Genomic DNA, 13,727 nt, shown 5'->3' with positions numbered 1-13,727 from the left:
CACTGCAATCCCTTCCCGACCGAAGCACGGAGCGGTGAACGCGGCATCATCTGCGGCGAGTTCTAAACCGCGTAAGACCTAAGTGTAGGATCTCGATCGTATTGCGACGCCGTTAGGGTATTTTGTAACTGGAATTCATGGTTAGATTATTCGCGACAACATGTCTTCTTCGATTTATTTACTGATCACCCTCATGACTTATTATCTCAATTGTAACTTGCAAAATCACTGAACCAAGTGACTTTGACAGTTACGTTCGGTAACGTTCGGTGTTGCAGTATGTATGTTTTCACTTACCGTTTTTATTTTACTTAATTTTCTGTACTGTACTTCTCACTTTCTATATTTTTTTCTTTTATTGTGTGTGTTAGCTGGCGGGTGGTGCAGAAATGTTATTTGCACCGTTTAATACTCTTCTTATATTTTATTTTTTGTGATATCTATTTATTATAATATATACATATATATATATATATACATCTTTTTTTTTTGTTATATTATGTACAGCGACGATGATGCCTCTTTCGCATCAGCTGAAGACTTTACCTCTTCACCTAACGAGAGCTTTTGTTCCACTGGGGGTACGCTCGGCGATTTTGTACGGCAAACTTTTGAAAGCTCTAATAAAAATCTTTTTGACGTCTGTCACTTAAATGCACAGAGCGTTCCAAGCCATTTCACTGACCTACAAGAAGCTTTTGCTGATGCTGACGTTCATGCCATCCTGATTTCAGAGACTTGGCTCAAACCTCACTTATCTTCTTCTTCCTACTCTCTCTCAGGTTACTCTCTAATACGTAACGACCGCATAGATAGGAGAGGTGGTGGCGTCGCTATCTATCTTAGAAGTGACTTACCCTACCACATTCTTATTTCTTCTTCTCCCAATTACTCTGCATCCGCCGAATTTCTTTTTCTCGAGGTTTGTGTCAAAGGAGCCAAAGTCCTTCTCGGCGTTGTATATTGTCCCCCTTCCATCGACTACTTCTCCAGCATCGAGTCGGTGCTGGAATCTACGGGGTCTAGTTACTCACATCAAATCATCATGGGCGATTTCAATACTGATCTCCTTTCTCCTCGCTCACCACGCTCCTGTAAACTCCTTGAGATCGTCGAGTCCTCCAGCCTTCACGTTTTACCCCTACATGCCACTCACCACAACACTGAAGGTGAAGATACCTGGCTGGACTTAATCCTTACTTCTGCTCCCTCCCTTGTCTCATCCTCAGGCCAATACCCAGCTCCTGGTTTCTCTCACCACGACCTAATCTTCATGTCCTACGCCCTAAAGCCCCCCAAATCCCGTCCAAAGGTTCTGTACAAGCGTTGTTTCGGGCGTATGAATGTGGACAAATTAGGTACGGACGCTGCTAACCTCAACTGGGAGCAGCTAACAACAGCTTCAAACATTGACGACAAAATTTCTATATTCAATAAAGCTGTTGTTGGGCTGTTTGATGTCCACGCGCCGGTTAGGAAAGTTAGGCTTAAACGTCCTCCTGCTCCCTGGATGTCAGAAGGTATTCGAATGGCCATGAGGCGAAGAAATAGGGCCTTTGCCAAGTTTCGTAGAGATCGGTGTGACGAAAACTGGCACCAGTTTAAAGTTGCAAGGAACTGATGCAATCAGATGGTACGTAACGCTAAACGCCGACATTTTCTAAATAACCTTTCCTCCTCTTCCCCGGCCGATATCTGGAGGTTTCTCGGGACCCTCGGTATTGGCAAACATCAGAGCAATAACGTACAGTGCACGGTTGGATTGGACGATATAAATCGTCACTTTACGTCCACCACAGTGATGGATCACCAAACCAAGACCGATACTGTCCAATCCATACTGGGATTACCCCGACCAAATATTGAATCCTTCTCCTTTTCGCCAGTAACACCGGAAGATGTTAAGAAGATAATCCATTCTATTAAATCGAATGCAGTAGGCGCCGATGACGTCAGTCGACGCATGATTGTCTCTGTGTTGGATCACCTGCTCCCCGCCATATCTCACATCATAAATTTCTCCCTTACCTCTGGTTCCTTTCCTTCCTTGTGGCGCAAAGCCTACATTATCCCATTGCCTAAAATCCCAAATCCGTCGCTTCCAGCTCACTTCCGACCCATTTCCATTCTACCTTTTCTCTCCAAAGTGCTGGAGGCCTGCGTACACAAGCAGTTAACACAGTTTGTGTTAAATAACAATTTACTTAGCCCGCTCCAATCCGGGTTCAGACCAGGCCACAGCACTACGACGGCACTCCTTAAGGTGACTGGCGATGTTAGGGCGGGGATGGAGGATACTAAAGTCACTGTTATGGCTTTGGTAGACTTCTCGAACGCCTTCAATACCGTCAGTCATGATATCCTTCTCTCTATCCTTTCCCATCTTAACATATCTTCCGGTGCGCTGAATTGGTTTTCCTCATATCTTCAAGGGCGCCAGCAATCGGTTCACTTCGGTGAATCTTCATCGAGCTGGCGTGGACTGGATTCTGGTGTCCCACAAGGCGGCATTCTTTCTCCTTTATTATTTTCAATATTCATCAATCTAGTAACCCAAAATCTTCGAGGATCGTATCATCTGTATGCTGATGACTTGCAACTTTATTCGCAAGAGTCCGTGGACTCTATATCGAAAGCTGTAGACGTCGTGAATAGCGACCTCGAACACATTAGGTGCTGGTCTGAGAAGTTTGGCTTGGCCGTTAACCCTGCCAAATGTCAGGCTATAGTGGTAGGCAGTCACCGCAATATTAGCAGATTAGGTAATGTTCATGTACCACCTATAGTCTTTAACGGCTGGACTATTGAAACGACGTCTTCAGTAAGAGATTTAGGTCTTTATGTTGATTCAACGTTGAGCTGGAAAGTCCAAATAGCCAATGTTTGTCGCAGAGTGACTAGCACACTGGGGGCTTTATATCGCCTCAAGAACTTTCTGCCATCCAGGACCAAAGCCATGCTTGTGCAGACCTTAATATTCCCTCTGATCGACTATGGTGATGTGTGTTACTTTGACCTGAATGCAGATCTCCTCAACAAACTTGACCGTCTTCTTAACAACTGCATTCGATTGATCTTCAATCTTCGCAAGTATGATCATGTATCTACTTATCGCTCTCAACTTAGGTGGCTACCAATTCGTGAGCGCCGTAATTTACGTGCGCTCACGACTCTGTTCTCTTTTCTTACTTCCCCTACTCCCCCAGCCTACCTAACTCCCTACTTTCAATACTTGTGTGATAACCACAATCGTAATCTCCGCTCTTCAAGCAATCTTATTCTTCTCTGCCCCTCCCACACTTCTGGGTTTGTCAATTCTTCGTTCCCTGTCCAATCAGTCCTGTTATGGAATGCGCTCCCTCTTGAAATCAGGATGTCCACTAACCGTCTTACGTTCAAGAGCAAGGTAAAAGATCTATTGCTGAACAAAGTTGCTGAATCGTCACAATTTGCTTAGTTTATATGTATTCATATATTTACCTATTTTTGTATATTTATTGTATGTTATTTTCATTTATGTAATTAATATGTATGTATATGTATTATTTTGTATATATTTAATTATATGTTAGTATTGTAAGAGGGGTTTGTGTGTGGAGTTAAGACCAAACTCACAATGGCAAATAACAATATTTATTTGGCTTAAACAACAAAAAAAAAAAGACAATCTAACTAAACTAACAATATGACTGCCTCCGTGGCGCAGTGGTTTAGGTCACCACGCCAATACCACTGCGTCGGGAGGTCGTGGGTTCGATTCCCACACGGAGCAATTATTTGTGCGATCCACAAATAATTGTTTCGGGTCTGGTTGTGCTTTGTGTCCGTTGTTTGTATGTTTGTAAAAGTCCCCGCGACACAAGAGCAATTCTTAGTGCGGGAGTTGTCTTTTTTAAAAAGAAAAAAAAAAAAAAAAATATACTTCTAAGAAAAGTTCAACAATAATATTCGGAGTTTAGCCCTACTGGTCTTGTAAAGTAAGCTTGGTGTGCGGTCCGCTAACGAAGCCAACACAACTAACCTACAGTACTTGACCGGAGTCACGATGCAGCAAGCGGCGAGTTATGCGAGACCGACCTAAGTCGATGCAGAGCGTTCACTCGGAGCGTGCCGATCCGACTGCCGTTCATGTCGAAGTCTTCACAGTGCCCCTTACGGGACACGTGGAGCCAACATCGGGACCTGGTAGGTCCCCTTGTTGGGGTGTTTTGTTCGCCGCCCCTAAACTTAGGGGCGGGTGTTTGGGTGTGGGGGGGAATTTCCCTCATGGTGGACGAGTGCCTACGGCCCTGGTCGCGAGGTTTGGGGATCGAGCTTCACTCCTCCCGGCGGTCGCCCCCGCGTCGGGTGAGACCTATGGTTGCCCCATAGGAGGCCCAACGAGGGGGCGCCAGCCAGGGGGGAGGCTTTATCGATCCTTACTCCCTGCGTTTAGGACCGAGGCGGTGTTGCGTGGATTGAATGCAGGATGCGGGGCGAGACCGCCCCGACGTGATGAGAGCCCCCGTTTCCTGCGGACGAGGCGCGTATCGCAGAGTATACGCGGTCGTCCTCGCAGGCGGAGAGGGGCAACTGCGGCGGGGCGTGGCTGCCGCATCGCGCAGCGAGGGCGCCGGGCTTGTCGCCTTGATGGCGGAGGGCCCAGCGCAGGTCGATGAGTGGGCGCCGCGCTCGACCTAGAGGGAGCGCGGCGCGTCCTGTCGGTGTTGCACCGGGCTCTACCGCCGAGGCAGGCGGCGGGAGCCCGGTGCACGGTGAGTCAGTCCGGTGGGGCTGTCGCGCTCGACCCAACGGGAGCGCGACAAGCGGGTGATGATGGCTACGCTGCGTGCGACGCACTCGGTCGTGAGTGCGGCGCAGCGGAAGCGGCGGGCGTTGTGTTGTCCGGGGTGCGGGCCACCTGGGCCGCACCTGGGGCTTGGCCGCCGGCCTCTGGTCGCGGAGGGACGTCCTCCGCCTGCGTGGTCGCGAGCAGGTCGCGTGGTAGCCTCTTGCGGTCGGGTGGCCGCGCGTGCCATGGCGCTATGTCCCGGATATGGGCCAGGTACATGGAGGCGCGAACATGGAGGCGGCGAGGCGGCGCACGAAGTCGTCCAGGCTCTCGACGCGGAGATCGCGTACAGCGCGAGGTGGGCCCCCTCTGGGGTCGGTATGTCGTCCGTGTACGTGGCGTACAACGCAGGCGAAAGGCAGCTGCCCTGAGGAACTCCGGCAGCTGCTGGTCTCGGCGGGGAGAGAGCTCCTTCAACCGCTACTCGGTAAGTCCGGTTTTCCAGAAACGACTGGATTATCTTGATAAGGCGACGGGGCATCGGTGTCTGAGTGGTCAGCTTGTAGAGAAGACCGGCGTGCCAGACCCGGTCAAAAGCTTTTTCCATGTCGAGGAATACTGCACACGCGCTCTCCCTTTTATTAAGGGCCGCAGTGATGTGGTGCAGTACCCTCGACAGCTGGAGCGTCGTGCTGTGCTCAGCACGGAACCCAAACTGCTCTGGTCTCGGCGTGATGTGGGGTGACAGGGTTCGCAGCAGGAGTTGTTCGAACACCTTCGAGGTGGTGGGCAGCAGAGTGATCGGCCGATAGCTCTCAGGCTTCAGGATGTTTTTCCCCGGCTTGGGCAGCATGATAACGCGGCCCTCCTTCCAAGCTGTGGGGAAGGTGCCCGTGCGCAGGACGCCGTTGTACAGGCGCGTCAGCGCTGCCACGAATTTGTGCGGCAGGTGACGCAGCGCTGCGTTGGAGATGCCGTCCGCGCCCGGGGCCTTCCTGGGCTTGGTCCGCGCTATTGCTTTGCGTACCATGGCCGGGGAGAAGTAGAGTGGGTCTTCTTCTTCGGTACCTGGGGGCCCCGTCGCTGTGGAGCAGTGGACGCACCGGAGCTGGGGTGTTGGTGAGTCGGCGGCAGAGTCTGTGCATCGAGGACCAGTCGTCGGCGGCCTCGGTGATGGTGTGCTCCCAGCTCTCGGCGGTGTGGAGTTTAAGCTCGGCCTTTACTTTGTCCGCTAGCCGGTTGAGCTCTGTTTTCTGCGCTGGACAGCGCGTGAACTGCCACTGTTTTCGCAGTCGTCTCTTGGCGACGATGAGGCTTCTAATGTGAGCCGGCAGGGGGGTGTATCTACGCCCCTGGGTGGAGTGCGTGTTCGTCGCCGCTTCGAGGGCGCTCTTTACAGCGGCAGTTATGTCCGTGGCCAGTAGCTCAACATCGGCGGCGGTATTGGTCGGCCGAGTCGGCGTGGTCGTCTCCAGTCGTTCCTGGAATTTGGTCCAGTCCGGTTTGGGACGTGGCGCTTGGGGGGCGAGACGTGTGGGGTGCTGCTCAATGACGACGAGTACAGGCTGATGGTCCGATTGTAGCTCGTCGTCAAGCACCTGCTGTGTGATTTGGCAGTTCATGCCGGCGTTGTGGACCAGGATGTCTAGTACGTCGGGGGTAAGGTTCACGCTGTCCGGGTAATGTGTGGGTACCTCCGGACCTGCGACTGTGTACCCCCGCGCTTCAGCGTCGTCGTGGAGTCGTACACCTGCCCTGTTTCTGGTGGCGCAGTTCCACGCTGGGTGTTTGGCGTTTAGGTCGCCTGCGACTTGGGACTTCCTTCCGCGCCTCCGCTTTCTCCGCCCCCTTTTTGAGGAGGGTCCGGGTTCTCCGCGCTCTGTGGGAGCATTCGCTGCTGCCATAAGCGATGCCCCCTGGGGCTCCATGTCAGGGTTGACAGTGGGAATCGTTGGCCTCTCGGTGGCAGCTTGTTGCCGGCGCGAGTTCCCACTGATGGCGACCGTGCCCGCGTTCGTGTTCCGGGCCTCCTTCCGGAACACGGGACACTTGATGTTGTTTGCGGGGTGTTCGCCCCCGCAGTTTATGCACGTGGCGGGCTCGTCCTTTGGACGTGGACATTCCCGGGCGGGATGCTCACCGCCGCATCTCACGCAGGCCATTGTCCTGTGGCACTGGTGAGAGGAATGCCTGAACTGTTGGCAGCGGTGGCATTGGGCGGGTCTTCTCTTACCCCGCCAGACCTCTATCTTGACGCCGGGGATGCCGAGCATCTCGTCGACGTTGAAAATCCCCGGCGTCAGGTCCTTGGTCCTCTTCAATATGGCGAAGAGGATGCACCCGGGTCGGTCGCCACGAGCCCGTATGTTTTTAACATATTCGGGCTCGTACCCTAGAGCGCGGAGCTCCTCCTCGACCTCGTCGGGGGTGGCATTGGAGGGTAGCCCCCGGATGGCTATCTTTAGAATAGAATAGAATAGAATATTATTTATTACAAGTAACAATGACTCATTTTTTGTTAGTAAAACTTAATATCTATATTAGTACATACCATAATTAAAGTACATGGCTGGCTCACTGTCGCTTCATTCCATGTGAAATGGCACTACAATGAACCAGGTAAGGACAGTCCATCCTTTTTGCAATCATGCTTAGAATGCTGTTGGAGCTGGTCCGCACCCTGCGCATCAGAGACTCGCATCTTCTACGCATCGTTGCAAAGAAACACTTAACCTGCACATCCGCAAACATCCCTGATGCGCTACAGAAGCGAGGCAGCCCCATCAGAACCCTAAACGCGTTGTTGAACTGAACACGGAGAGCGCTGTACGCCCTTTGAGTATATCTAGCCCATAGGCTGCACGTGTAAAAGGTTGTACAGTAAGCGCGGAAAAGCGTGATCTTAACTTCTAGCGAACAGCGTGCGAACCTACGAGCCAGCATATTCGCTCTGACCGACAGCGCCCTCCGCTCCCGCTCGATGTCAGAATCGTCTTTAAGATCAGGGGTCAATATATGACCTAGATATTTAAATATACGTACTCTCTGTAATAGCATCCCGTTAAGGGTTACAGGCGGTACCACATTCGGACTTTTACCTCCAGACTCAAAAACCATTAACTCTGACTTCTTACAATTATAGGTCAATCCATGTGACTTCGCGTATTCCTCACATTTCTTAATAAGTTTTCGTAAACCACAGACAGACGCACTAAGCAGCACCATGTCATCTGCATAACTAATATTGTTGAGGCAGACATCATCAATATAACAGCCGACCCTAGTGCTACTGAGCTCGTCAATCAGCTCATTCACGTATAGGTTGAAGAGCGTAGGCGAGCTCAATCCTCCCTGCCTCACCCCGCACTCCAACCCATACGGATGAGACAAGGCTCCAGCCCACCGTACATGATTGATCTGATTTCTATACCAGAACTTAAAGGTGTTAATTAGCTCTATAGGTAACTTAGATTCCTCTAATTTTCTCCATAACCTGTCATAGGAAACCAGATCAAAAGCCCTTGATAGGTCGAGGAAGCAAGCATAAATAGGCGTACCGCGCTGTGTGTAGTACGTGACAGCCTGCTTAAGACACAACACTGCACTCTCCGTTGACAGGCCAGGTCTAAACCCGAACTGGTTGTCATGTAGTTTTACTGACTTGTTCAGTTGTGTATTAAGCATGCCGTCAAACACTTTCGACACTACCGTAGCCAGTGATATGGGCCTATAGTTACCTGGGTCCGAGAGGTCACCCGTCTTATTTTTAGTTATGGGTACAACTACCGTTCGTATCATCTCTGCCGGCAGGTAACTATGGCTCACACAGAAGCTGTACAACATGGCGAGAACTCTTGGTAAGTGTGGGCCAGCGTATCGGAGGTGCTCGATGCTGAGTCCATCATGACCCGGAGATTTGCCTTTAGTCATGCGATTAATAGTGAGAGCAACATCTTTTGCATTAAATTTGATCCCCAACTCTTTACCGGTCTCAACATCGATCACCGACGTTGATTGTCCTAGAGGGGATTTTACAATAAAGAGATCCCTAAATATATTGGCGATCTCTCCTGGTTCAGACACGCCGCTGACGCTCACCGGGAGTCCCGGTTTCGTTTGCATTTTATTGGTGTGCTTCCAGAAATTACGAAAATCATTTGAGGAATGATATGAGGCCAGAATGTCCATTTTGATTTGATCCTCATGATCCTGACACCATTTAAGTCTGGATTTAAAGACCTTCCTGGTCTCACTCATTTCCTCATACGCACGCCCGTCAGTAGGTTTACCACTCCATGTCCATAGAAAAAATTTTTCCTTCGCCAACCTATGCGCCTCAGCAACGTGTCTGTTCCAGCCTACAACCACCCTCCTAGAACGCTTATTGCCACTTCCTCGACCCATCATAGCTGAACTTTTTAATGCATGTACGACGTCCGAGTATAATTTGTCAATAACAATTTTGTGACTATCATCGCAACACATTCTATCACAACAGGCCTCAAGTTCTCGTGGGAAGTCGATAAGTCTCAATTTGTCGTGACATTCTTTTTGATAACATTCTATCTGTTTTTGACTTCTCTCCCCCCACACAACCTTACTTGCGTTAGCGCCTGGTATACATATCTTAGGCATAATAGACTCAAGATTACATTCCACTACCAACGGAAAGTGGTCAGACCACAATACGTCATATAAAATATATACATTTGTTATAGACTTGACAGCTGATTCAGTTACCAAACAGTGGTCTAGCCATCTTTTTGACCCGTACACCTCACTTATAAAAGTGTAAGCGTTCGTTGATACGCCTAAGATGTCCGTATCAATACACGACCATTTCTCTTCACTACAAAACGCAACAAGTTCTCTAAAGAATGGTTCAGATGGGTGTGCATTATAATCTCCTAACATGTACACATCATTTATACTGTTATAGTCAATAATGGCACTCACCGAGCTTAGCGTGTCCGTAAAGTCCACCAAATTTGACACAGAATCCGTAGGCATATAGACACTTAACACTAAACAACATTTTTCTTTCATCACTATTTTTATTGCACATATACGTGGGTTACCGCACTGAATTACAACGACGTTATGAAAAACCTGTCTTCTCCACAGCAGTGCCACTCCACCATACGGTCTACCTCGTATCATACCCTCTGAGGTGTCCATAGCCGATACTCCCGTACAGCTAAACTCGTCACTTATAGTATTTAGAAACGATATTTCTTCAGGCTGAAGCCATGTTTCTTGTAGTGCAATTATATCGTATTTATTACATAACTCACGTATACTTTGTATAGAACGCTTGACACCCTTACAATTAAAACTCACAAATTTGTAACTTTTGTCGGAACTAGACATTATTTATGTTTTGTAGGCCGTTGTTTGTTTCAACAGACGTAATATGTCTTCTCTTGTAATTAAAAAAGCGTCGAAATATAATTCCCTGTGGCCACAAATTGGAGTCCAAGAAAATGTTCAGCTTACTTTGAGACACAAAGAATTTGTACGCCTTGTATTCACATTCCCTCTTAATTATGATCTTCTCAAGACTAACTTTTTCGCCAGTTTTTTTGCGTATATAACTGGTTATATCTGATTCCAATGTGTCTTTGTGGATATTCGTGATGAAAATGGGTGTTTTTCGGTCTGCCGACCTGAACTTATCGTCAGATTCCATTACAGAACTACCACATAGTCCTTTAAATCTTTCTTTTCTCACCTGGCTTCTATTCTTTAACAGTGTAAAACCATCATTCACCTTCGCCTTCGCCGCCGCTACACTTGCATACGACTGCAACGCGTGACTCATCGTTACACTCAGCTGTTCGCTCGACGCACTCGCTGCCGCCGATAACGGTACCGATGACGCATCGGCCCGGCCTGTTTCATTCGAATCACAACGGCTCGCTGTTGTTTGCGTATGATTTTCGAAAGTACCCTCATCAACATTCATAGAAATATTTGAACTCTGATTTTGTGGTTCTGCTATGAATGATGCGAATTTAGAGCCAACCTCTAATTCTTCACCTCTACAGCAATCCTTCACGTGATCACTTTCTGCCTGTCCTTTTGTGTTTACATTCGTATTTGTAGTTGACAGCGATAAATACTTAAGCTCAAGCTCCTCCTTAAAACTTTGTAGCTCATTTTGCGTCACATACGAGGATTTGACGTTATTAATTTCGGTCTGCACTAAAATTATGTCCTTCAGAAGCTTTGAGACATCCAAGTGATCGAAGGTGATGGGTGGCAGTTTTTCAAGATCACGGGCTACAAACACCGGAAGCACATCCGGATCGGTGGTCTTGAAAATCGCTATGACGTCGTATAACACCCGATTCTCTTTACCTTTCCCTTTACGAGCAGTACTACGCACCTCAGACGATAGCGATTCAATCAGTAACGACTTTGACTTTTGAATTTGTTCGCTTGAAAAAGTCGAAGCACATATTTGTACCAAGCTAGCCTCATCGGCGATTGACACTTTGTTTTGTACATAAGCTAAAAGCTCATCTATAACGATGTTACACGATATACACTTCACTGTACTAGTCATTTTGTTTATTGCGCACTGGCCGCGCAGCAACCGATAACACAAGCGAAGGCAACGACTACGCTTGCGCGACTATCTTTAGGCTCCTCTCCGCTGGCAGTGAGTAGGAGAACCACGACACCCGCTCACTCTTCTCCAACTCAGTGAGGTACCGCTGGATTAGGCGGTACTCGTGGTCCTCCGTCGGCGTAAATCTAATGCCCTTGCCGAATGGGCGGGCATTTGCGGCTCTGCCCAGGCGCGCCTTGAGCTCCTTCAGGTGGTGGGCCCAGTTCGGCAGGTGCTCTACTACCAGCGGAGGGTAGCGGAGTTTCCTGCTAAAATCCTTGTTTGGCGGCTGGGGCGGCGTGCTGCTGGAGGCATCTGCAGTAGCCGTAGTCGTCCTGGAGGCTGCGTCTCGATCGGTAGTCGCGTCGGCGGTCGGTCCGGCAGGTCGGGCCGAGCACGCCAACACAGCTCGGTATGAGCGTGCTGGCTGCGGCGACACGGGCGGTGTGGGAGCGCGCGGCGCGGCTACGGGGTTCACACGCGGCGATGTAGGGCGCGTGGACTCCTCCGGCGTCCTGCGGGAAGACCCCGGGCTGCCGGTCTTGGCGGTTGGGCTGCATTGTGCAGCCGGTGCAGGATCGCGGACCTCCTGGTCCGGATCCATGATGAGGTGTGGTGGTCTGTCTTTGGAGTGGCCGCGACCCCAACGGCGATAAAAATCCTTGGGAAGCACAGGCTCGCACACGGGCGGCCTCGGTGTACACGGTGGCGTCGAATACAGACGTCACCGCGGACACCGCGGCAGTGACCGTGCGCGAGTAAGTGGAGTCCGGGCGGCGCGACGCGGCGAGAAACAATACGTGTGCTCGCCTCGACGGTCCGAGGCGCTCCACTGCCGTTCACAGTCTCTGCGGTGACTTTTATAAGCGCGCGCGGCCACGGCGCGGCCGGGGACGCTGTGGTGGGGTCGCGCTCGCTAAGTCTGCCGGCGCAGGAGTGATGTGTGCGCGTCGTTTCGTTTGACGCGTTACATTCTCCCCCTCTGGTCCCGAAGACGTCCCGGCGAGGAGACCAGTTGCTGACTCGGGAACCGCCTGTTGCTTTCTTGGTCTGCCGCGTCTGCGCAAGGCTCGTTCAGGATTAGGTAAAGTTTGAGCTGAGCCTTGATATGGGCTCAGCGCGGAGGAGTGATATATACCCAAACAGCTTTTAGGCTCTGACGGATGGGCCACTTCGTAAGAGCACGGCCCGTGTCGTCGCAGGATGGTGTAAGGCCCGTCGCGACGTGGTGCCAGCTTCGCCGTATGATAGCGAGCTGCGTTGCTCAGGACATTGGCTGCGACCATGACGAAATCACCCGGTTGGTAGGCAGGAGCAGGACGTCGGTGTTTATCTGTCGTCTTCTTTCTTGTTTCTTCTTTATACTCTTGCACTTCTCTGGCTCTCTTCATAGTGTCTGCTAATAGAATAAGTTTAGGGGTTATTTCGGGTATAAAATTTTCCGATAAGACGATCTGACGAAGGTCATGTTTTACGTCATCGTATGTTCTCAATTCTCTGCCAAAGGTAAGATATGCTGGGGAGTATCCAGTGCTTAGACAGTTCGATGTGTTTTCGGCATATCTAATGCTTGGAAGCCTCTCGGCCCAGGAGCGATGATCACCTTCCACAAAAATAGCGAGTTGTGTTTTCAGGTCTCGATTTCTTCTTTCAACTGGGTTTGCTTCAGGATGATAAACCGGCGTAAAGGCATGTTGAATGTCCAGACAGTAAGAAAGTTTCTGCATTACCGAGCTAACAAATTGGGTTCCATTGTCACTTAATAATCTTCGTGGGACGCCGTACCGCAAAAAATCTTCATTCAGTAGAACAGTTGCACAAGCTTCGGCTGTAGCTTGTTCTAAAGCAAATAATTCAACCCATCGTGAAGCAACATCTTCCACAATAAAGATCCAAGTCTTGTTATCTGGTGTTGTGGGAAGAGGTCCAAATAAAGCGAATGCTAATGTTTCAAATCTTTGATTCGTTGCCGTCGTCTGTAATAATCCCGCTGGCTTCAAGTTACTAGGTTTATAGCGTTGGCATTTGATGCAATCCTTGACGTGGTTTTCGATTTCTTTCCGCATTTCTTTCCAGTAATATCTACTGGCTATCCTACGAAAGGTTTTGTCAGCCCCATAATGACCAGCAGTTGGATCATCATGATACCGTGTAAGTATGTTAATGGTTTCATGCTGAGGTATGACCAACTGAGCGCTATCATTGTTACTGTCTTCTATATAGCGATGGAGCATTCCACTGTTCACAATGTAACCTTTATTTGACCAATACACAGCATCTTCATCTCGGACTGGTTTTTCCAGTGCGTCAATGATTGTCTTCAAATGGATGTCTTTTAACTGT

The 13,727-nt window shown here is 49.6% G+C and overlaps 1 protein-coding gene across 1 annotated transcript; it reads right to left on the bottom strand.

Annotated features, from left to right (window-relative positions):
* Positions 1-12,231: 12,231 nt before the first annotated feature.
* LOC142986021 (uncharacterized) lies at positions 12,232-13,146 on the bottom strand. Its single transcript, XM_076134255.1, has 2 exons — positions 12,523-13,146; positions 12,232-12,443 (listed from the first exon to the last, which is right to left on the bottom strand). Exons 1-2 carry the CDS (start codon positions 13,109-13,111, stop codon positions 12,352-12,354), a joined length of 681 nt encoding a protein of 226 aa, XP_075990370.1. The 5' UTR covers positions 13,112-13,146; the 3' UTR covers positions 12,232-12,351.
* Between the last annotated feature and the right edge of the window lie 581 nt (positions 13,147-13,727).

Source organism: Anticarsia gemmatalis, chromosome W (genome assembly GCF_050436995.1).
Source record: "Anticarsia gemmatalis isolate Benzon Research Colony breed Stoneville strain chromosome W, ilAntGemm2 primary, whole genome shotgun sequence".
Taxonomy (NCBI): domain Eukaryota; kingdom Metazoa; phylum Arthropoda; class Insecta; order Lepidoptera; family Erebidae; genus Anticarsia; species Anticarsia gemmatalis.
Note: the sequence above shows the minus strand (reverse complement) of the source record. Positions and strands in the feature narration are given on the sequence as shown.

Excerpts from the sequence above, each read along its gene's own strand:
- LOC142986021 (XM_076134255.1), bottom strand. The coding sequence starts at position 13,111 with ATGCAGAAACTTTCTTACTGTCTGGACATTCAACATGCCTTTACGCCG. Across the intron at positions 12,444-12,522 it reads AGAGCCTAAAAGCTGTTTGG|ACGCGGCAGACCAAGAAAGC; the intron begins GTATATATCACT and ends AGCCTTGCGCAG.